At 36.0% G+C, this 25,513-nt stretch overlaps 1 protein-coding gene and 1 long non-coding RNA gene across 4 annotated transcripts; both read left to right on the top strand.

Annotated features, from left to right (window-relative positions):
- Positions 1-2,602: 2,602 nt before the first annotated feature.
- Positions 2,603-4,845, top strand: LOC136069672 (uncharacterized). The gene is made up of 4 exons (XM_065778429.1): positions 2,603-2,995; positions 3,097-3,507; positions 3,550-4,197; positions 4,489-4,845. Exons 1-4 carry the CDS (start codon positions 2,603-2,605, stop codon positions 4,843-4,845), a joined length of 1,809 nt encoding a protein of 602 aa, XP_065634501.1.
- Positions 4,846-16,279: 11,434 nt separating this feature from the next.
- Positions 16,280-22,506, top strand: LOC136069685 (uncharacterized). 3 transcript variants are annotated; one of them, XR_010630903.1, is made up of 3 exons: positions 16,280-16,666; positions 17,363-20,227; positions 21,400-22,506. It is a non-coding gene; the product is annotated as an uncharacterized LOC136069685 (long non-coding RNA). The 3 variants fall into 3 exon arrangements; XR_010630901.1 differs by having other exon boundaries at positions 16,280-16,531; XR_010630902.1 differs by having other exon boundaries at positions 16,280-16,526.
- Positions 22,507-25,513: the final 3,007 nt, after the last annotated feature.

Below are 25,513 nucleotides of genomic sequence, written 5' to 3' on the forward strand. Positions count from 1 at the left end.
TTTACTCGTCTTGTGGGAAGGCAGTCCCAGTTTATATGTTTGGAAAGACCTAATCAGCTCCTGAATTTTGATCTCATCCAAGTATTTACTCTCTTCTATGGCTGTGACTTTTGCTCTAAAGCTTGCAGGCAAGGACCTCAAAATTTTTCTCACCACCTTAGTATCTTCAATCTTCTCACCAAGATTGAGCTTAGCAATGACAATTTCGTTAAGCTTTCCATAGAATAAATCAAACGATTCATCTTCATCCATCTTGAGCTCTTCAAACTTGGTGGTAAACATTTGGAGCTTTGTGTCCTTCACCTTCTTAGTCCCCTTATAAGTTGTCTCCAAAATCTCCCAAGCTTCCTTGGCAACTATCACGTGAGATATTCTGTGAAATTTATCTAGAGACACACCACAGCAAATAGCATTTAAAGTTTTACTGTTAGTATTGGCTGCCGCAAGAGCTGCCTTAGCAGCCTCTGCCCTAGTCCAACCTATTTTAACTGCATCCCACACGGTGTTATCAATAGAATATAGAAATGCCCTCATTCTAACTTTTCAGAAGGCAAAATTGTTACTATCAAAAAATGGTGAAACATTTAAGGATTGAGACCTATCCATCTCAAAAGGGTCAAGGATCACACTCAGGTATTTAAACCCCAACGAGTGTACCTGCTCTGATACCAAATGAAAGTTCAAAATGCGTGTAAAACACCTTTGAATGTTTAAACCCCAAATTACAAAATATCAATTCAAGCTTATAATCAAACAATTAACGTGCGGAACATAAACATAAGCCAAACACAGAATTGATAAACAATTTAAGCCAATTATAACCACATCCACAACAGAAAATAAAAGGCAAAGATAAAGGAAGAGAGATGCAAACACAAGGACAACACGCGATGTGTTATCGAAGAGGAAACCGAAGCCCTCGGCGTAAAACCTTTCCGCCACCCTCCAAGCGGTAAATAATCCACTAAAGAATGTAGTTGGGATACATGAACAGCAGAAGACCCTCCAAGCCTAATCTACCCAGTGTACCTAAGCCCTCCAAACTTCTTACTCCGACGAGGTTGTGTCGAACCTATTTCTTCTTTAACTTACCGAATTCCGCTACTAGACCATAGCATCAACCAATAGACATTGGTTCCTTCCAAATTGCTTCTCTTAACACCAAATGTACATACTCACTGACGTGGGTGTGGTGAGATAAGGATTTGGTCAATAACCTCTCAAGGGTGTATCAATAGAGAGGAAGAGAGTAGAGGAATTTGTAGAGTCTCTTAGTGAAGATTAGGGATGAGATAATCTTGTTTTTCTCTAGGGTTTCTCTCACAAAATTCTCTTTGGAAGCTCTCTCGATTTCGTGGGTATAAGGGTCTATATATAGTGGTGTATATTTGGAATACGAAGAGTCAGTTTTTGCCAAACAGGGTAACTTGGCGGCTTGACATTGCGGCTTGTCTAAGTCGTGAGTTCAAGTCACGAGGTAACGGCTTGGCCAGCCTGAGACTTTTGTCCTGTAGTGTGACAGCTGGCACGACCCTTCAGCTCCCCTGTGTGCTTCTCACGTGCCTGCAGTTGGCGGCTTGCCAGTCACGAGTCAGTTGCGAGTCCTAGCCGCGAAACTCTTCTTCCTTGCACAAACTTAAACTTTTCTTCACACTCTCTTCACACACTACCCCTACATGAATCCCATCTGAGTACAAGGTTACTAAGTGCTAAATTACAAGCAAATTGGCACGGAATAAAGCCAAAAAGATGGTTGATAAATTTCAACCTTACAAAAACAATAGCAATTGAATCAAAACACTTCCCTTTGAGAAAAAAAAAAAGCTTTCCTTTACCCATACACCCTTTGTTCAAGATTGTGATCCACTCCATCAAGATCAACCCGTGAAACTCTCAACATCAAGAGAAGATGGCAGTCTGATCAAAACCCATGTGAAGGATATTGAAGATTTTATCTCTTGATTTAAACAATTGGTACGATTTTGATAGTTAAGGTTCTTGATTTCTTTTTCAAAAATTGCTGGTAGATATATATATATATATATATTTAATTTGCTGGTAGCTTACTTGATAGATTGTTGTAGATTACTTGATTTCTTGGTTCCTAGCGCAACACGTAAACCAAACATTCATAAGCTCTTTCCTATTTGTCTTGTTAATAAGTCGAAGACCAATTACTGAATTGCTTTTTCATATGGTTCTTGCATTGGTCTATTTGAAGTTGTTTTGTTGTAGAATTTTCCAATTTATATAATAATAAAATAAATGACATTGGTCCATTCCCATGTGGTTGCCTCCCAAATACAAAACAAAGATTTATTTTTTTTAATGTGCATATTTCGTTAGGAACCTGTAGAAATTTTCAACTGCTGAAATTTATATATTGTTTAATGAGCTAAAAGTTTCTGTGTGGACCCAAAGAATCTTTTTGTATCGAGGAAAAAATGTGTACATGTGGACTTTATGGTCCATTCTCATGTGGTTGTCTCCCAAAAACAGAATAAACACTTTTGTCTGTTTTTGCTATGTTTTTGTTTTATTCTTTTGTCAAATAACACTTTTATTTAAATGTGGACTTTGTTTAACACTTTTATTTATGCAGATGGCAGATTTAAAGTTGACTATTGAGATTAATTATGGTGGCAAGTTTGTGTGGAACCCAAACCTAGAATATATAGGTGGCAACATAGCATATGAAAATGTTGACCCTGATTTTCTAAGTTTTTTTGAAATACAAGGACTGTGTGAGAAGTACGGTGCACCCCGTACTAGTACATATTATTACCTAATTCCTAGAGGTAATTTGGAGGAAGGGGATGCTAAGGTGCGGTATATGTGTGAAATTCACATAGCATGGCCTACAGATAGGTTGGTATTATATGTGGAAGGTGGTGAGCAGCCACTTGCTGTTAAAGGTGGTAATGTAAAGTATGAAGAAAATGGTGATGTGAGTGATGTAGATGAAGAAGTGAATGTGGATGGTGAAGGAGATGAAGTGCTAGAAATTGAGCAAAATGACAATGTGGACTTTGATTGGTTGGAGGAAGGGCTAGAAAGGCCAGATTTCATGACGATGTATTTGGGGCATTTACACAGATTGAGGGGAATGGAGTTGGGGAGACTGCAGCCCCACAAAGGAGTAATGTAGCAACTATTGAGGCCCCACAGGGGAGTAATGTAGTAGCTATTGAGGCCCCACAGAGCAGTAATGCAACAGGTAATAATGCCCCACAAATGGATAATGCTTGGGAAATTGATGGTGTGGATGAAAATGATTGGCTTGAACCACCTGTTGAGGATGACATGGAAAGTTTGGTAGGGTCTGATGATGATGAACCTGCTACTGGTTCAACAGAGAAGGTGTTTATTATTCAAACTAGAATGAAAAAACCAAAGCTGTGTAAGGGAATGGAGTTTCCTAATGCTAAGGTGTTTAGGGAGGCATTGAGGGAATGTGCTATACAGAAACTTGTGGATATTTGGTTCAAATTGAATGAGAAAGAGAAGGTATCTGTCTATTGTAAGAACAAGTGTGGATGGAGGTGTTAGGCATCCAAAGTTAGTAGGGAGTTGACCTTCCAAATAAAGACATGGATACCTAAGTGCATCTGCCTTAGACCCCTCCAAAACAGCCAAGTAACATCAGCCTATGTTGCTAAGAAGTACATGCAGGATTTTAGCAAGAACCCTAATTGGATTATAGAGGGTGTGCAACACCATGTGAAGAACAAAATTAAGGTTGACATAAGTGTGAGTCAAGTATATAGGTCTAAGAGGAAAGCCATTGATTTGATTACTGGGGATAAGCAGTTGCAATATAGAAAGCTAAGAGACTATGCAAAGATGATAAAGTTGAATGATGTGAGAAGTAAGGTTATTTTGCAAATTGAGATGGAGAATGGAAATTACCAACCAAAATTTAGGAGGATGTATATAAGGTATAATGCACAAAAGGTTGGTTTCTTGGGAGGGTGTAGACCAATTATGGGATTGGATGGGTGCCACCTAAAAGGAAGATTTGGTAGGCAAATACTAGCTGCCATAGCTAGGGATGGAAATGATAATATTTTTCCAATTGCCCTTGCTATGGTTGAACAAGAGAACAAGGACTCTTGGGTTTGGTTCCTTCAACAATTTTTAGATGATATTGGGAATCCAGAGCAACTAAATTTGGTCTTTATCAATGATAGGCAGAAGGTATAAACTTTTTATGTTCACTTCAGTAATACATGCACGTGTTTTCATTATTCATATTACTAATATTGTTTTCTATTGAATTTTGTATGAAAAATATGCATTGATTTGTCAAAACTTGTTTAAAACCACGTTACTTGTGCAATTAAAATATGTTTAGCATTGAATTGTTTAGGCCCTATCAATTAGGCATTGAATTGTTTAGCTAATTTTCTCAGTGTTGTATGTTGTAGTCTTCATTGATTTTGCAATGCCATACTAATATTGTTTTCTATTGAATTCTATGTGAAACAGGGACTTATACCTGCAATTGAGATGTTGTTTCCAACTATGCAGCATAGGTACTGTGTGAAGCATATCTACAATAACTTCAAAGTTGAGCACAAGGGGTTGGAGTTGAAGGATGCATTATGGAGATGCGCTGAAGCCTCAACTATTAGGGAGTTTGAGAGAAGAATGCAAGAATTAAAGGATCTAGACCTTAAGGCTTGGGAGTATCTTGCTGACATTAACCCTGCCCAATGGTCTAAGTCTCATTTTACCTGCAGGGCATTAAGTGACTGTTTGGCCAACAATCTTAGTGAATCATTCAATTCCATGATTTTGAAGGCTAGGGACAAGCCCATCTTAGCAATGTTAGAGTGGATTTGAGTTAGGCTAATGGCCAACCTTTATAAAAAGAGGAAAGGTATAGAGAAGTATGTTGGGAAAGTGTGTCCAAATATTCAAGACAAGTTAGAGAAGTTGAAACTAGAGAGTGTACCTTTTTGTGCTACTCCATCTGGTAGGTTCATGTATGAAGTTAATAATGACCGTGAAAGGCATGTGGTTAATTTGACAAATAGGACATGCAGCTGTAGGATAAGAGATTTAACTGGACTGCCTTGCAAACATGGCATTTTTGCTATTTTTAAGAACCTAGAGAAGGTAGAAGATTATGTGCATCCTTGCTACCTAAGGGAAACATATCTTCAAACTTACTAGGAGATTATTCAACCAATGCCTGGCCAATCGGAATGGGTTCCAACTGAGTTCAACCCTACCCACTTCGTTTATTGCTTCATATGTTTGTAGGCTGTCGTTATTGTTGTCGTATGTTTGTAACTTGTACTGTTGTGATATATGCATAGGGAGTTAATTCTGCAAGTAGGACCAAGAAGAATGTTACTGAAGCAAGGCCTTAAACTATACTTAACCTGCATCCTAACTTGCATATCAACTTTTTGTTGACACCTCTAGATCTCAGCCTTCATCCTCACAACCAACTAATAGAGCTTCAACTCCACAAGCTGCCTCTAGGGCCTATTGGTACTCTTCATCTAGCCAACCAAACTTTCGAGCACCTAGAGAGACATGGGATTCTAGACCATCATCATCCTAGGTATTACAACTTTATTTATATAATTTTTGTCTTACCTTACCATCAATTAACTTGACTGTGATTATGATTTAATTTTGTAGCCAAGAAGTGGTGTTGCTAGTGTAGCTAGTGTGGTTGGTGCATCTGTTGTTGCTGGGGTAGCTAGACAAATAAATGGTAGAGGTACTACTATGGGTACTAGAGGAAAGGCCAATATATCAAGTGCTGCAAAATCATAGGCAATAGGTGGTAAGGGCAAAACATCAAAACCATCAAAGTTTCAACCAGTTGGTGGGAAGGGCAATACATGATGACCATCAAACTAGAAGGAAGCTAGACTTGAAGTTTTGTTTTTTTTTTTTTTTGTAGTCCACATACCTAGTATAATTAGTAGTTTAAATGGTCAAGTGCCAAAATCAATGTTTTATGTTTTGGTTAGGAGATGTGTTTGTCTGTCTTTTGTCAAACAATGTTTTTACTTTTGGTTTTTTTTTGGTAAACTTTACTTTTGTTTGTAATCCTATTATTAAGGTGGAAAGGTTGTAATATTTTGGTAATATACTATTGTGTTATGTTTTGGCATGTACCATTTATGATAGGATGATTAATATTTTGGTAATATATTACCTTTTGGCAATGTGCCAGGTAATGACAAATTAGTCGTGTTGTTAGCTGTTATGGAAGAATGATTAATATTTTGGTCAAATATTACATATATCAGGTTTTGGCAATGTACCAGGTAGTGACAGAGTGGCTGTGTTGTTAGCTGATATGGAAGAATTGCTAATATTTTGGTCATATATTGCACTTATCTGGTTTTGGCCTGTGCCATTTTTGACAAGTTTTGGCATGTGCCAATATTGTGCAGTTATGAACATTCCAAAATGTTTGGTTATGATAGTTGAGTGCCATCAATTTACAAACACCATCAATTTATTACCAACAATCAAATCAGATGATTCTATTACCAAAGTTGTTATATTACAACAATACAACTTACAAAATGACCATTTGAACATTCAATCTACAAAATAGTAAATACCACACACTAAACTAAGCTCAATGATCAAGCCAACCTCAATAAAACAAACACATAACCATCATGCTAGACCTAAATCTCTTAAATTCTGTTTTGTTGATTGAGGCAAAACAAAAAACCAACATTACAAATACAAAAAATCTCCATGACACAATTAGTGCAAGCTTGCACAATCTCTCATTATCTCTCGCCATCATTGCTTTCTCCCTAACTTCTACATACTGTTCATAAGCTTTTATTTCCCTCTTGGTAGCTTTTTCTTCCATTTCCCTAGCTGACTTTTCCCTCTAAAGCATGGTAAAAATGAGTTGTTGTAGAATAAGTGCCTCTTGATGAAGACATTGCATAAGTTGCTAAAGAAACATTCATTGAAATTATTGCAATTTGAAAAAAAAAAAAAATCCCATTAGAATATGCACATTTTAAAAAAAAATAAGTCTTTGTTTTGTATTTTTAGCAATCATCAGAGCAATCATTAATTGAAATTTCAACTACTAAAATTCCCATTAGTTGAAATGAAAGAATAATACTTGCTAGAAATAAAAAAAGAAGCTTCAGCAGAACAATTCAATCCATAAATGCATGAAAAATTCTGAACCATGAATACATGTATGGTAATGAAGCAAAATCTAGAATGTCAATCCTAGCTCTTTTTTCTTCATATCACTAGTTATTTCACCCCAAATTCAAATGATATAATGCGAAGAACAAACAACATGAACTTACCATAGAAAGAACAAAATTTTTGAAAGGTCAAAACCATCATCATTTGTAATATTCCTCTGTTTTCTCTATAGATATATGTACTTTGAAATCCCTTGTGATAAAGTTAAAGGTAGCTATAATGTATCACTAACAAACATAAACCAAAATTTACAATAAGAGGAATATAGTGAAATTGGGAAAGCACAACATGTGTTTTTGTAATTCTAAAACATAACTCTGTTATCTGGTTGCAGAAATTGAGAAAGTTTTTCCATAGAATTGACCAATGTCATGGGAGGCAACCATATGAGAAAGCAATTCAATAATTGATCTTCAACTTATTAACAAGACAAATATGAAGGAGCTTATGAATGTTTGGTTTACGTGTTGCACTAGGAACCAAGAAATCAAGTAATCTACCAGCAATCTATCAAGTAACCTACTAGCAATTTTTTTTCAAAAAAAAAAAAAAAATCTACCTGCAAGTTTTGAAAAAGAAATCCAAAACCCTAACTATCAAAATCGTACGTGTTGTTTAAATCAAGAGAGAAAATCTTCAATATCCTTCACATGGGTTTTGATTGGACTGCCATCTTCTCTTGATATTGAGAGTTTCACGGGTTGATCTTGATGGAGTGGATCACAATCTCAAACAAAGGGTGTTCGGGTAAAGAGAAGCTTTTTTTTTTTTTTTTCTCAGGAAAGTGTTTTGATTCAATTGCTATTGTTTTTTTTAGTGGAATAGTGTTAGAGTAACAGCAAGGACAGAGGTGGGTAATGTTTGGTTAACAGATTAGACCACATGTAGGTAAAGTGCCATTTTTTAAACCACAGATGGATAAAGTGTTTTTTGGACAAGTCACAGGTGGGTAAAATGTAATTTCCCCTAACTTATTATTTGATATCGTGGAAGTCTGAAGAAAGTACATACGATACTTCTTTTGATGGAGCAGAAACTAAGTTGTTAGTTTTTGGTTGTAACCTTCGAATTCACGATGGATCCCTTGAATCTACTATGTGATAAATTTGGAATCCACTAAAGAAAATGATAGAGAAAAATTATAAATTTTATTAATAATAATCTAATTTTCCTTTAAAGGCTACAAAGCATATAATATTGAAAAGGTAAAACCCTGGGATGACTAGGAAGCCATCTAAAATCCTAATTTGCACTAATCACGAGATTAATAAACTTCGAATTCACGATGGGTCCATTGAACCCACAGGGTGATAAATTTGAAATCCACTAGATAGAGAAAAACTTTGAATTTTATTAATAATAATTTGATTTGCCTTTGAAGGCTACAAAATATATAAATACTAAAAAGGTAAAACCCTAGGACAACTAGGAAGCCATCCAAAACCTTAATTTGCACTAATCACGAGATTAGGTGGCAAAATATCAAAATTTTACCAAAAATGGAAAAATTGAGTTAAATGCAAAATCATAAACCAATGATGTGATGTGCCCTTGATGCAATGCGTGGATACTGTAAAAAAAAAAAAAAAAAAAAAAAAAAACTGTCTTTGTGTTAAGTTATTGAGAGTAAAATATAAGGTTAGATCCAACTAGTTGAACCACCAAACAGCAGGTAGATCATCCCCCACTTGGAGAAGCATTGAAGGTACAAAACATCTTATGGCTCAAAGTGCTTGCTTTCAAGTTGGTAATGGAATTCTATTAGAACCTGGTTGGATTCGTGGATTCCTAATATATCTTCTTTCATCCCTTGCCCAAAGGAAGGCTCTAATCCAGACAATGCACTGATTGTATCTCAACTCATTAATCCAAGTCATAGGGGGTGGGACTGCCATAAGCTCAAAAACTTATTTAATGAACAAACTGTTAAAGCTATTCAAAGAATTCCTATTTCCTTTCACTCACAAGCAGACAAGTGGATATGGATTGCCACTTCTAATGGGCAAATATTAGTGAAATCAGCTTATTGGCTTGGCCAGAGAAAGAACCCACCTACTAGTCAAGATGTGTCTAGGGGAGAAATTTGGAAAACCAAGATTCATGAGAGAATAAAAATGCATTTATGGAGGATTGCAGCAAATTGTCTCCCTACTAAATCCTTTTTGGCTAGATATATAAATATTGGAGACACGTCTTGCTCATTTTATGGCATGGAAGAAGAGACTTGTCTCCATTTATTTGTTATGTGCCCATTGACTAAAGCTATTTGGTTCAACAGCCATTAGGGGTTCAGATTTGATGGTTTGGGTCTCTCTTCCTCCTCCCAATGCATTCAAACCTTATTCTCCCCTCCGGATACATTTAGGTTGAATTCAATTAGTAAGGCAGAGTTTTTATTATATGGTGCAATGATATGTGATGTGGTTTGGAAGTTAAGAAACCAAGTTCAACTTGAGGGAGTATCTCCAAATTTGGATGGGATTTTGTTAAAGATATCCAGATCTGTTGCAGAGTTTAGGAAGGTTCTTGATATCCCAATGGGGTCAACAAGCAATAGGATCTAATCAGCTTGGTCTAAACCAAATAGGGACACTATTAAGATCAATGTAGATGCTGCTTGCAACATTGTGAGTTCATCCATTGCAGCTGTAGCTAGAGATTGGAGAGGGGAAGTGGTGTTTTCTTGTTCTAAAAGAGTGAACACCACATTCCCTCTCCAAGTAGAGGCTGAAGCTATAATCTGGGCCCTCAACTTGGCAGCAAACTTGGATGTTGACTCCATTTTCATCGAGAGTGACTCAAAGTCCTGCATTAATGCGCTATGTTGTCCTAACTGGGATGTTCCTTGGAGAATAAAAACCATCTGCTCTGATGTTTTAGCCTTAAAATTGAATTTCACTAATTGTAGATTATGTTGGGTGGCTAGAGAAGCAAACGTGGCTGCTCATGTTTTAGCCAAGTGGTCTTTGTCAAACAACTACTTTGGCTCTTTTGATGTGGGGTTGGGGCCTCCTTGCTTTGTTTCTATTATTAGAGCCGAGGCTCTTTCTTTGCCTGTGTAGTTTTGTTGCTTGCTTAATAAAATTGTTGGTTCATCAAAAAAAGGAAGCCATCTAAAATCCTAATTCGCACTAATCACAAAATTAATAAACTTCGAATTCACGATGGGTCCCTTGAATCCACAAGGTGATAAATTTGAAATCCACTAGATAGAGAAAAACTTTGAATTTTATTAATAATAATTTGATTTGCCTTTGAAGGCTACAAAACATATAAATACTAAAAGGTAAAACCCTAGGACAACTGAGAAGCCATCCAAAACCCTAATTCGCACTAATCATGAGATTAGGTGGCAACATACCAAAAATTTACCAAAAATAGCAACATTGAGTTAAATGCAAAATCATAAACCAATGATGTGATGTGCCCTTGATGTAATGCACATGACAGTAATATGACATTAAGGTGTTTGGTTCACTTAATTTTTTCTAACATTAAGGTAATGCAAGATTACAAAATGTACCACATCACCTTGTTAAATGGGAGTAATCTTACATCACTTGTGGCTAAGGATATAATAATTTATGAATGGACAAAATTGCCCATACTCTATTCTATATATACTATAAAACTGAAACCTTTGACTAATATTTGACTCTTTTTAGAGCTTCCACATTTTTACACATCATCATTATTTATAAAAAAAAAAAAAAAAAGCTAAAACCCACAACACTCTTGAAAAACCCGACTACAACACTCATATTTGACTTTTTTTAGAGCTCCCACATTTTTACACATCAGCATTATTAAAAAAAAAAAAAAAAACTATTTCTAACCCAAAAATTTCACCTAAAAAAAAAAAAAAAAGGCTAAAATGCACAATGCCCTTGAAAAAACCAGACTACAACACTCATACACATAAAAATTCCTAACTAAAAAACCCTATTGACCCATAGCTAGAAAATTAATGTTTAAATTGCTCTCTTCTCTCTCCATCCAATCTTTGTCTCCAAAACTTCCACCTTTTGCCGGCCTACTTTGTTTACTAGTAGGTTTTCGCTCTTTCTATTTTCTATGAGATATTGGGAGAAATTGAATCACTCTCTCTTGTCTTCTTTAAAGAGAGAGAAGATGCTAATTACCATCAAGTTCGCAATGTTCAAGTTTGTGTTTTTGAAATATATATAATAGAGAAAAATACGATTTTTTTCTTTTCTTTTTTGTTTGTTTCTTTTGCATGGAGGTTCAGTACGTTTTTGTTCTTTTAAAATTCAAGACTTATATATGCAAATATTTTTGGTGAAAATACACTTTTAGTTCCTACATTTTAGGCCGATTCCCATTTTGGTTCCTATATTGATTTTGCTACTAATGTAGTTCCTTAAAAAACAAAATCAATTCTATTTTGGTCTTTGCCGTCAACCCACTAACAGAAAAGTAATGTATGGTTGGCATTTTAGATGTTGACATGTCCATTAAAATAATATTAAAAAAATTATTTGGAATTTTTTAAATGCCATGTTAGTATTTCAATTGATAAAAAAAAAAAGCTAGGTCAGAAAATTTAAACAAAAATTAAAAATAAACATTAATCTAATTAAATTATTTTTTTAACTTTTCATTTTTTTTTTTCACTAAGAAAATTCATTTCTTCTTTCCCAGAACAAGAACTTTAGTTCTTCCCCTTAAACAAACCAACAAACTCAGAAATTTTCTTAAGAATCAAACACAAAAAAAACCCAAAAAATTCAGCTAAAAAAAAAAAAAATCATAAGTCTCAGAGCCCTCATTTTCTCAAACCCCAGCAAAATCATCAAATCCTAAAGCCACAAGCCCATAAAGTTCAAAACTAGAAAATCATCAAATCCCACAACCCACAACCCACACTTCTTCAATCACCAAACTCACTTTGAAACTCAGAACCCGACCACCACCCTTCTTAAATCACCACCCTCATTCATTTGGTTAATCTTTAACCAAGGCACCACCTTGAACCCATTTCAACTTCACTGGTTTCGCGTTGGGCTGCCGCCAGCCATGTCGTGACAGCAACTGAATCAATACAAGGCTGATCTGCAAGTCAAGAGCCAAATCCGCAAGTCAAGATCCAAATCAATAAAAGGTTGATCTGCCTCGTGATGGAGGCGGAGGACTGGCCAGAGCGATGAGGAAGATGATGTGGTAGTGGAGGGTGTAGTGTTGAAGGCTGAAGCTCTATGGTCTACAAATTATTTTGATTTTTATTTTTTGGGGTTTCAAGGGAATAATGGTTGATTGGCTTCAAAATGGTTCAGATTTGGGTTAATCTAAAAAACAACTTGGTTGTGGGCTTCGGCTATGTATGTGGGCTTTGGGAATTTGGAACAAATTAGGGTTATTTTCTTTCTACCAATGGTATTTTTTGTTGCTTGGTGTTCTTATCAATATTATGAATACCATTTCGGAACTCGTTTCGGTTTATCCAGTGAAATGAAATATTTCGGTACCGGCCAATTTCGGCTACCGTTTCAGGGTGTTTCGGTGTTCCTAGAAAATAATTTATATATATTCTTGTACAACATAAAATTGTCAATTCAAAGAAATAAATAACTAAATATCAAATAATACAAAATCATTTAGTATTAACTCTTAAGTCTTAAACATCACTATAACATCAATTTAACATCACACAATAAGAAGATTTACTAGTCAATAACTAAATATCAAATAATACAAAACATTTAGTCTTAACTCTTAAGTCCTAAACCTCAATATAACATCAAACAATAATAATATTTATAACAAGTCATTACTCATTACATAAGTCCATAATAACTAATAAGCCAACAAAGTTTATAACATAGTATTACTCCTCCTCATCATCGTCCATGAGGAAATGATTAAATTCGTCATCAAAAGAACTCCCACAAGAACTACCAGGACCCATTGGAAGATTTGTCAAGCCCAAGTTCATTGTTGTTGTCGTCATCAACATCAATAGTTTCAAATTCATCATCCTCTTCCACATTCACTAGGGCTACTGGTTCATTAAGACAATCCCAATTTATGTCACATGGATTAAGAAGTGCAAGTTCTTCAGCCACCCAATCTCCCATCAAGTCAAATGCAGGTTCTTATTTGTTGAAATTTCTTGTGAATATTGTTGTTTGCTATGATGGGGTTTTGGGTGAGTGGAAAATGAGAGTTTTTTTTTTTTTTTTTTTTTTTTTTTTTTTTTTGTGGAGTTTCTTCGGTTGCTTTAAAAATTTCCCACCAAATGGAAAACTAGAACTAATTTAGTTTGAGTCACAACTCTTATTTCTCACTTCTATCACCTTAAGTGCTAAAAAATTCACAAACATGGACAACTTACGTTACTCGAAATTCATATTAATATGTGAAAATTAAGGATGTGTTTGGATACCACTTATTTGCTGAAAACTGAAAATTAAAAAAACTGTAGTAAAATAATTTTTAAATGTGTGAATAGTGTTATGGGACCTAAATTTATATTGAAATTTGTGTTTGGATGACTTTTGTGGGTCTATAAATAGTACCGTGAGACCTACATTTTTTCAGCAAAATGCACAAACGCAGACTTATTAAGCGCTATCCAAACTCCACCTAATTTGTCATGTTCTGGAAAGTTATTTAAATGTCAAAATATAAAAACAATAGAAAAGAAGAAGGCAACGGGTGTATGTTTTAATTTGGGGAAGAACATGAAAAACAAGTTTCTTACCCAAAAAAAAAAATGAAAAGTAAAAAATGTTTTAAATTAAATGATTTAATTAAATATTTTTTAATTTTAATTTATTTTGTTTAAATTTTCTGACATGCTTTAAAAAAAAATTATAATGCTAACGTGACATTTAAAAAATGCTAAATAATTTTTTAAAATGTTATTTTAATAGACACGTTAGCATCTAACATGCCAATAGTGCATTTTGTTTACCACGTATGACTTTTATGTTAGTGAGTTGACGGCAAGGACCAAAATAGAATTGATTTTCTTTTTTTAGGTACTACATTAGTAGCAAAATTAATTTAAAGACCAAAAAAGGAATTAGTCCAAAATGTAGGGATCAAAAGTATATTTTCACCAATATTTTTTCCCCATATTGTTTCTGGGTATTTCAGACTTTTTTCTTTTTTTTTGTTTATTTTGGGGGAGGGGGTGGGGAGGGGGTTGGGGGGGGGGGGGGGGCTTCTTTCTTTGTTTGATATCTATTCATCAAGCATCAATGCATTCTTTGGGAAAAATTTGCTTAATAGTAACTTTTTAGAAGAATTTTTGGTGAATAGCATGTGTTTGAAGTTATTCAGTTGTGTAGACTATTTTTGGAACTTAAGTTTGGCAAAATCGAGTTCCAACCAAAAATCGAGTTTAACAAACCTGAGGTCCAACTAGTATAGGTCTGACGTGGAATTAACAAAAAAAAAAAAAAAAAACACCACATGGAACTCGAGTTTAGGAAACTCAAGTTCTAGCCCAATAAATGAAAAATCTGACACCATGAACACGATGAATAAACCCAGCAAATTCAAACCCAAAAAAATCAAAACCATAAACTTCATACCCAAAAATAATCAAACCCAGGCAAGTTGAACAATCAAAGATCAAACACAACGCACACCATTAGACCTAAAAACCATTCGAATCGACCAACCCATCAAAGGAAATTCATTGAACCAAACAGATTTGTTGAAGCACCCAATGAAGCAAATCACCAAACCCAGCCAAACAAAATCCCAGCAAATCCATCCTTTCCCTCGCATTTGTGACCCATCAAACTGCAAAACCCATACCCATTAACCATCGTGTCCCATCATAACACAAAAACCAAACACCCATCAAATGTCGTGACCCATTAGAGCACAACAACCCAAATACCCATCGCTATAACCCATCGACCAATTGTGGAGAGAGAAGGGGTCTGTGCAAAACGGACAGAGAAAGAGGATTTGAGTTGAAAGCCACCACCACAATGGTAGTGGCAATTTGTTGCTAGCAATAGTGAAAGGCTGAGCTTGGAGCTCTCTGGCATGGAGGTTTAAACTAGGCTGGAACTCGAGTTTGCTAAACTCGATTTCCATGTGTTATTATTAGAATTTATTTTTAAATCCACGTCAAACGACTAAACTAATTAGAACTCAAGTTTGCTAAAATTGATTTTGGGTTGAAACTCGAGTTCCATAAATATTCTACATAACTAAATAACTTCAAATGCATATTATTTACCAATTTTTTTTTTCCTAAAAATGTACTATTCAGCAAATTTTGCCCATTCTTTGCTCTGGGGAATTTGGACAGCTTGGGCCCCCGGCTCAATTTTTTTTTTGTTAGGTAATTTTAGAATTTTTTAGGGTAGGGCCCCTCTTTTCTATGACCTTGGCCCCCTTCTCTAACAACCTAGATAGCCTAGCAAGCCCAACTAAAAGAAAAACTAAAAGCCCAATTCAAACCCACGGTTACAACTTAACCTAATTTAGGGGTAAAAAAAGAAAAAGTAAAGAAGAAGAGATAGGATTCGTCAAGAGAGATAGGCCAAGTAAGGATATTGCTACCAGACCCGCAAGTATCTGAACGGGCCCGACTCTAAAACCCGACCCGATAAAAAATAGTGTCAATTATGGGTTAAAAAAAAACTGAAGCGAATTCCGGTTTTATTAAAAACCCGGCCCAAATCTGGACTTGGACTCGACCTGGTCACTCTAAAATTACTAAAACCCTCCTTATATATATATATATATATAGGGTGAGTTTGGATTGAACTTATTGTTGCTGAAACTGAAAACTGAAAACTGAAAACTGAAAATACTGTAGCAAAATAATTTTTAAATGTGTAAATAGTACCGTGGGACCCATTTTTAATATTTTTTATTTTTTAGTGCGTAAACAGTGTCAAACAGTACATGAACAGTGTTTTTTGTCTCATGAACAGTAAAATCATGTGATTTTACTGTTCACTTTCCGGGAAAAAAAAAAAAAAAAAAAGAAAAATTGCAAAACGTGAAACGTGGACTCAGCAAAACGCTGAGTCCAAACGCACTCATAGAGTTATAAACCCTACCTACCCCATCTCATTTCACTCACCTCACTCCTCACGCCTCAGTCCCTCACACCAGAGCATTCTCACGCCTCACACAATAATACTCACAGCACAGCCAGCCGCCTCACTCTGTCTCTCATCGCCGCCGGCACCATCTCACAGCTCACACAGTCATACGACCTCCATCTCACTCACTCTTAAGCACCGCCGCCCAAGCTCTCTGCCTGATCAAGAGTTTGAAATCTGAAGCTTGTGGACTCATTCCTGTCTTGAGAAGTAAGGTCTCTGCATTGAAGTCTTTTTGAGAAGTTTTTTAGTTCATGAAGAGACTAGTTCATGCTGCATATATATTAGGCGCTGCATCTTGTTGGCAAAATTTACACCATCTATTTAATTAAAGCGGCAGTTCATGGAAGGTTCGGTTTTTAATTTAATAAAAAGTAGAGGTTTCTTGTGATGTGAAAGAAAAAGATAGTAAAGTAGCAAACAAAAGAAGGATTTAAATTTTTCTAGAAATCTTATTGTCGCCTTCGAAGCAAGCTACTAGATACATTAACTAATATATTGATCAATCTGGGTACTGTGTAACCTCTCTCTCCAAAGTCTACCTAAAAATATAAAAGATCGTCTTCTTTTTTTATTTTTTTTTATTTTTTATAATTTTTATGTTACTTATCAAAACAAATGTGTTTGACTGGGTTTTAGAGATTTTTGTAGAATAGCCTTTTTTTTTTTTTTTTCAAACCAATGCCATTTGGGTTCTAAAGGTTGCTCCCTGTATATCACTCTATTTTCTTGGAGGTAGTCACACTCAAAAGCTATTGATTGGAATGCAGGCTATTTAAAAGAGAATTATGATTTTGCTTATATGACAAAAAGCTTTCAATTCTGCTTTTCAATCTTTTATTATTATTATTATTATTATTATTTTTTGCATGCAACTATTTAGAGTTATATGCATTGATTTTGTTCCTGATTTGTTCACTTCATTGAAATAGTATCATCTCATGCTTATGTTGTTTGATGATGTGCAATTTTATAACTTTTCAAAATCCAATATTTGTGCAGTGAGGTTGATTTTTAGTTAATATATTTGTTTTTGATTTGTGCAGAGGGCTGACAAGCCTGACATGAAACTACGTAAATGATTTCAATGTAGGTTAATTTAAGATGTTGGATTACAAGGTCACTTCGTTCCATCCTGAATCAGATGAATTCATTAAATTCATTGTTAAAGAGGGTGTTGTTAGGGACAACACTAAACAGTATCATCAATTGACTTTTGGACAAGATTTACCAGATCAAGCTCCACATGGTCATGATTGGTTACATGATAGGGGTAATGAAAAAGCAATGAAAGAGAATGATATCGAGGATGTTTCAAAACTCATATTGAAGGGAATTCTTAATGTAAGTCAGAAAATTTTTCCAGTAGAATTGTATTATTTGTATGACTTACTAAAATCTGTTGTTGATGGAAGTCCTAACACTTGGAGACCGATTCTAAAACACCCTTCCCTTTGGAACTTTAGTCTCCAGATCACTTTTGTTGATCGTGTTCATATGCATATGTAAAACAATTAGCTGTTTACGTTAGTGGATTGGAGTGGCAACTATTAAGACTCCAATCCACTAATGTAATAAGCGGATTTTTTTTCATGTACATATGAACACGATCAACAAAAGTGATTCGGATACTAAAATTCCAAAGGGAATGATGTTTCAGAATCGGTCTCCAAAGGACTCCCATTAATAACAGATTTTAGTAAGTCATACAAATGATGTAATTCTGCTGGAAAATTTTTCTAACTTACATTAAGAATTCCCTTGAATATGAGTTCTGACACATCCTTGATATAATTTTCTTTCGTTGCTTTTTCATTACCCCTATCATGTAACCAATCATGAACAAGTAAGACTTGTTTTACGTTTTCACCACAGTTTTCATATTGAATCAGATAATTGTTGGAATTCCAAAGACTTCCATGACTCTTTCCATCAACGTGGTAATTGTACATTGCCTTGAGAAGACCCAAAATCAATTCACAAGCCTTTGGACTAGGCCGATTTACATTCCACTTCCTATAAACGGAAGCGTTTCTATTTATCTAAGGGTGGTAGGCTCACATTACTAAGGAGTACTCTTTCAAGTCTTCCAATGTACTTTCTATCTCTCTTCACTTTTCCTAAAGCTATGGTTGCTAGAATGGAACGTATGCAGAGGAATTTCCGTTGGGGGTCTTCTGAGGGGAGTTTCAAATATCCTTTGGTGGCTTGGGAAAGGGTGTGTTTACCTGTTAGATTGGGTGGTTTGGGGATAAGAAGTGTGGCGTCGTTTAATCAAGCTTTATTAGGGAAATGGTTGTGGCGTTTTGGGTATGAAGTTACCCATCTTTGGCAGAGAGTTATCTCCACAAAATATGGTGAGGGTCAAGGGGGTGGTGTACGAAAGTGTGCAGGAGGACTCATGGATGTGGTCTTTGGAGAAGCATTCATGAAGGGTGGGAGAGTTTTTCTAAGCATGTCTTTTGTAGTGGGTGAAGGCACTCGTATCTGCTTCTAGCATGATAGGTGGATTGGAGATAATACCCTAAAAGATCTCTATCCTGAGCTCTATGTGTATTCAGCTGCCAAGGATACATGCATCTCTGAGGTTTTGTGAACTCCGGAAGGAGTTACTTTTAGAGTGTGACTTAAGGTTTATAGAGCTTTTGAAGACTGGGAGCTAGCTGCATCTTACTCTCTACTTTAGCTTATCCATCCTCATATTCCTTGGGGAAATAGGAAGGATACTCTTTGTTGGTGGCTCAAAGGGGATGGTAAGTTTGATACCCGATCTTATTACCAAGCAATTCAGGATACTCTGAATTTTTTGTTTCCTTGGAAGGGTGCGTGGAAACCAAAGATTCCTAAGCGAGTGGCCTTCTTCTTGTGGACAGTTGCCTACGATCGGATTCTCACTTTGGATAATCTCATGCTTAGGGGTCACCCTTTGGTAAATTGGTGTTGTATGTGTTGGGGTGATGGGGAGTCGGTAGACCATCTTCTGCTTCATTGTCCTGTTACACATACCTTATGGTCCTTCATGCTTCAGGCTTTTGGTATTCTTTGGGTTATGCCAAGGTGGCGGGATTTTTATCTTGCTGGCATCAGTAGCTTGGGAAGCATAACTCGAATATTTGGAATTTGATTCCAGGGTGCTTAATGTTGATTGTTTGGTTGGAACAAAATTGTCGCTCCCTTGAGAACATGGATAAGACGTTGGATGAGTTAAAGGTTTTATGCCAACGCAGTCTTTTTGAGTGGGCTCGTTGTTGGGGCTTTACTGATTCTTCGTCTCTTTTAGAGTTTATGTTTTCCCTTAGATTATCTTTCTGATTTCCTTATCTTTTGTTTTGCTGTTTGTTTCTTCTATTTCTTGTTCATCATCATGAACAACTTGTACTTTCCTTTTTTTCTCATTAATAACAGTTCTCTGACTAACTATCAAAAAAATAAATAAAAAAATAAAAAAACATAATTGGAAATCGAAGGTTCCTACTAATACTCCAATGGGAACTTTTCTAAGCCAAAATCCTTATAAATCAACACCTATCGAGCTTTTTCACTTTACAAGGAATTTTCTTAACCATTATATGGACAAGTACTTTGTAGTTGGTGTCATTAAGGTGGAAGTGGATTATGTTGCAAGAAACTCTGGCTCTCCGTACCTTGAGTAGTATGTGGAAGCTGAACTATGTAAAGTTTGTGAAACACTTTTTTTGAGTTTATTTGATTTGGTTTGTAAAGAGGATGCATTTAATGGCTTTTGGTTCTTCTGAAAAAAAGGTATGAAATATTTTGGCATACTTTTTGTGAGTTGTTAGTTCAATAAAATCTTTAGATGTGGTCACGTATGTATTTATTGTGCAGGTATAAGAAGATTTTCTTGCTGTAACTGTCCTCTATCTGGGAGTAGCATTAGGTAGATTGCTATGGTGAGTAAATTTTTCACATTAGTTTTGTTTTGTTCTGCTCTGTTCTGTTCTGTTCTCTCTTCTCTTTTTTTTTTTTTCTTTTGTGTGTGTGCGTGTGTGTGCGTGTGTGTGTGTGTGTGTGTTGTGCAGAAGTTTTCATAGGAAGTTCTTGCTTTTATATCCTTAAATTCCTTGCAGGCATCTGATTTTTTTATAAGCACCTTGCTTTATGTGGAGTTGTTGATTAAATGACTTGCTGTTTCAGAGCATTCTGGCAGACTAAATTTTTTTAATCTAGGTATTAATGTTATATCATATACTATATATAAAAGAGGAAGTTGAGAGAAAGTTAAGTCCTGAAATTAAGGTTGTTTTTACATTTTTATCAACAAAAAAAAGCTTGTTTTGCCATGTAGGAAAAATCCCCATCTAAACTTCTGCCATGTTTACATTTTAAAAGCAAAGAGTCAACATTAAAACACCATTTTAACTTAATTTGATTCAAAGTACTGTTTTACCTAAATAAAAAAACAGTTTCAAAAGATGACTTCAATGTTAGCAAAACCAAAATCCCACTACGAAGCCAAAATCCCATAATGGAATTGGACGATTCTCTTAGTTCTGTTGACATAACTATGAAATTGGACGATGCTGTTGGACAATGGAATTGGACAATTCTCTTAGTTCTGTTGACATAACTATGATTTGTTATCTGTCCTCACTCTGTCTTAATCTTGTTGCTGTAAATCTTCATAATTTCTTAGATGGGTTTTTTTATAATTCTTACCAATATGAGATCCAAAAAAGCTTGAATAGATTTTAGGTTTATCAAAGTTAGACATCCTCATTTAATGTTTCTTGCATCTATGGTGGCTTTTACTAAATTAATGAGCTGGAAAATTGTGGCTAGGAATGTTGATTTGTCCTGAATTGTGCTTGTAATATACTAAAAACATGTCTCTCCTTCCTGCTATGAATAATGCAGAGATAATAACACCCTTTGTGTGAACGGAAAGATAGGAAAGATGGTTCATAATATCTTTCCAAAGCGCACCATTCCTCCATCACGCTAACATTGCTGCTGCTACTGTTACTAAAGCTACTGGACCATTGCCTGTGAATCACCTTTTTTTAGAATAATATTCTGAATTTTATCCATACTTGTGCTAATCTTTTCTATATTTCTGTGGCAGGTGTGGCTCTCAGTCATTGTCTTTCTCTGCTTCCAGTTGATGGTATGGGTAGCTTGTTCAGCTGGCCCGAGAGGCTTAGTAGTAAAACCTCTATCGCAACTGTTGCAAGTGTTTTAATTCCTATCCTCAAACTTATGATCTACTGCATTCCAGTTTTCTCTTCAGGCATTTTTTTTAAAAATTTTTTTGAAACCTCTCTTTAGGCATCTTACACAAGGGTACAACAGCGATTTGACTTGCTGCGCATTTTAACTGATGGTTATTGCTGGCTCATAAGTATAAGTCATAACTGATATGGATTTTTTTTTTTTTTAAATTAATGGAAATAGAAATACAAGAATTGTATATCTCTATTTGCACCATAGAATAGAAATACAACAACTGCATATCTTTTTTTGGTGCAAATACGTCTTACTATCTAAAAAGTTTTTGCCTTCTGTTTGTGTTGCAAAAAAAAAAACCATATGGAGAGCCTAAACGACAGTTGAAGGCTGAAAGTATTGGCTGGAGAGAAGGGGATGTCTGGTCTTTTGGCTCTCCATTACAATAATGTTCAACGGCAAGACAGATGGAGACTAATTGTTAAATGATTGAATTAATATTCAGGTCAAATCTATAATTATTATTGTCTTGGGCCTCAAATTAGATATTGGACCACCCTAAAACACAGAAAAAACTGAACTTATTGTCTTATTAGGCCTCAAATTATATATTGAATAGGCCTGAAACACAGGAAAACTGAACTCAAGACCTGTAAAGCATTATATGCACTATTTTGCTCGCTTCATTACTGATAGGTTCAGTTGAATTTATTTATACATAGAATCAAGGTTTAATTTATATATATAGGTTCAGTTGGTGGCCTCGTAAATGATCAGGTCAGATGTACTAAGAATTAATGTTGAACACTGACTCGGAGAGAGATTTCAATGTTGTTGCTCATGAGTTGGCTCAACTGGCTCCGAGAGAGGAATCTACATGCCTGTGGAATGGGGTTTCTCCCCCTGCTGTTTCTTTGTTAGTCCATAGTGACTCTTTGTATCTGGCATAGGGGCCTGTTGTTGTAGCCTCTCTGTTTGTCTTCCTGGTTTTTATGATAATATCAATCTGCCTTTTCAAAAAAAAAAAAAAATGTTGAACACTGACGATGTGATGTCAATCATTCTTCTTCCATGAGAATTTTTGTTATTATCTTATTATTCTTTGAGTCATTAAGAAGCATTTGTAGAAAAAAAAAATTACAAAAATATGACCATTCGGAAAAGGTGGATTTTCAAAAATGTATTTTTATTAATAGTTTGAAATATATTTCTTTTTTATTAATAGTTTCAACAATCATGATTTCAAATAATCATAATGGTCATATTCTATGAGAATAGAGAATGAGATGCATGGTATCCAGTAAAAGTGATAATTTAAAGTAGAAAATATAACTCCCTAAGAGCATTCGCATCAGTATTTTTATTTTACACATTCATTTTTACATTAAAAACCTACTTTTTCTATTTTACACTTCCACTTTTACAAAACACCCACATCAACTCATTTATTTTACAAGTTATTGCAATAAAATATTCATTCCTCTCATTTTTTTTTTATTATTTCCCTCAACTCACTCTTAATATACGCGCATTATCTCTCTCTCTCTTTTCATTTTTGCTGAACACCTCTCTCTCTCTCTCTCTGTCTCTCTTCTACCTTCTCTCTTTTGCCTTCTCTCATTATTTCTCAAAAACAAAAACCCAGCGACCCACGAAGACCCACCCAGCGACCCACGAAAACCCGACGACCCATAAAGAAAACCCAGCGACCCACGAAGAAGTTCACGGCGACCCACGAAGAAAACCCAGCGAACCGAAGTTCACGGCGATCCACGAACTGAGCTCTGACGACCCACGAACCGAGCTTCACGGCGACCCACGAACCGAGCTCCGGCGACCCACGGTCAAACAAGCACCAATCGGACAGCTTCACTTCTCAAACAAAACCCAACTCTATACCCGATCTCCAATAAAACCCAATCTCCAACAAGCACCGATCTGATCTCCGAGCAAGCACCGGTCAGATCTCCGAGCACCGATCTCCAGCAAGCACCGATCTCCAGCGTGGGTTTGTCTGTGTTCTTTGTGTGTGGGTTTGTCTGTGTTTGTGTGCATCTGATGAGGAGAAGAAGATGAGGAGGTGAGGTAGTTGTGCACGGAGAGAAGAGAGAGAAAAATTGGTATGAATTTATATTAATAAAATAATAAATACATGAGCTATAGTAACCGTGTATATATACACGGTTACTGTAGCTCATGGATAAATATAGATGATTATACCAGACTTTGGAAGTACTGATGTGGAGCAATTTTGATATAAAATGTGTAAAAATGGTAGTTTTTTCTATTATACATGACTTTCCATGTACTGATGTGAATGCTCTAAGAGCATTCGCATCAGTCCGTGTAAATTTTCTGTCTATTTTACACGGAAAAACCTACTTTTTCTATTTTACACATCCAATTTTACAAAACACACACATCAGTTTATCTATTCTACACATTTATTCAATAAAATATTCATTATTTTACATTTTTTTTTATTACTCACTCCTTCATTGCCCCTCTCTCTCTCACAGACCCACGGCCACCATCACCACCATCATCACCACCGAGCCACCATCATCACCACCCAACCAGCATCATCAAAAGGAAAACCCACTCAAGCCAAGCCGATCAAGATCAAAACCCATTGACCCACACCCACAATCAATAAAAAACCAGAAAAAATGGATCGAAACCCAGTCGCCGGCCTCAACCAAAGTGCCTCGCAGCACTGCCACCTCCTCGCAATGGCCGCCGACCTCAAGCTCAACCAAAAATGGATCAAAACCCACACCCACAATCAACCAAAAAACCAGAAAAAATGGATCAAAACCCACACCCACAATCAACCAAAAAACCAGAAAAAATGGATCAAAACCCACCTCCTCGCGACGGCCGCCGGCCTCAACCAAAGTGCCTCGCAGCACCACCACCTCCTCGCGATGGCCGCCGGCCTTAAGCTCAATCAAAAATGGATCAAAACTCATGATCTTCTAGGCGACAGACCCGTTGGAGAACTCCGTTCATGTTGTAGGCGATGGACTTGTCCAGCGACTTGGCTTGCTCGACCTCGTTCTCATCAACGGCAATGGCAATCGACGGAAGCTAGAGGAAGAAAAATGGATGAGATGAGAGAAAGGGAGAGTTGTGCTGCCGAGAGAGGGAGTTGAGAGGCAGTTACACAGATGAGAGAGAAAAAAATGATATAAACATGCTACAGTACTCGTGTATATTTACACGGGTACTGTAGCAACTTATAAATATAAACAAGTGTTAGGTTCTAAGGTCTTAGGATTTTATGTATTTAGAACTCTAATTTGTAATGTTGGCAAATCATGATCAAAACATTGTATGGTGTCTTCTTTAGACTTGCTCAAAATTGGTTTAATATTGTAAAGTTGGAATCGAGTGGCTGCAGAAGTACTTGGGACTCTCGGCCTGGCTCGATCGATCGAATAATAGACTCGATCGATCGAAAATCGCACAGGTTGAATTTTCTGCAGAATTTCCAACTCAGCCCTACTTCATTAAACGTTTAGGGTTTTATGTTTTTACCCTAGGTATATAAATAAAACCCTAGCCACGTTTTTGGAGGTTGCCCATATTGTATTGTTGCTCATACATTGCTGTTTTGTGTGAATCTCGTGTGAGATCTTTGAGGAGCTTTCCTTTACACAAAACTTAGGGTTTTCATGGTGGAGATTATTTCAACATCTTGAAGATCATTATTGTTGCAACCATTGGAGATTAAAAGAAAAGCAAGCGGGGAGCTTGTAGCTGATTGAAGAATTCAAGAAAGAAGTAGTCCGTGGATTCGGAGCCTGCGCGTGGTCGTGTCAGGAAGTTCTACTGGTGGGTAGCATTAGGAAGTCGAGCGGGGAGCTTGTAGTCCTTTTGTACGAACTTCAATTCTTTCATAGTGAATTCAGGTTAGCCTTGAGGATCGGTGGGTCAAATCCTCCCCAGGTTTTTACCGTGTGGTTTCCTGGGTGATCATATCTTGTGTTATTTATTTTCCGCTGCATTAT

This window comes from Quercus suber, unplaced genomic scaffold (genome assembly GCF_002906115.3).
Source record: "Quercus suber isolate HL8 unplaced genomic scaffold, Cork oak 2.0 scaffold_183, whole genome shotgun sequence".
NCBI classification, from domain to species: Eukaryota; Viridiplantae; Streptophyta; class Magnoliopsida; order Fagales; family Fagaceae; genus Quercus; species Quercus suber.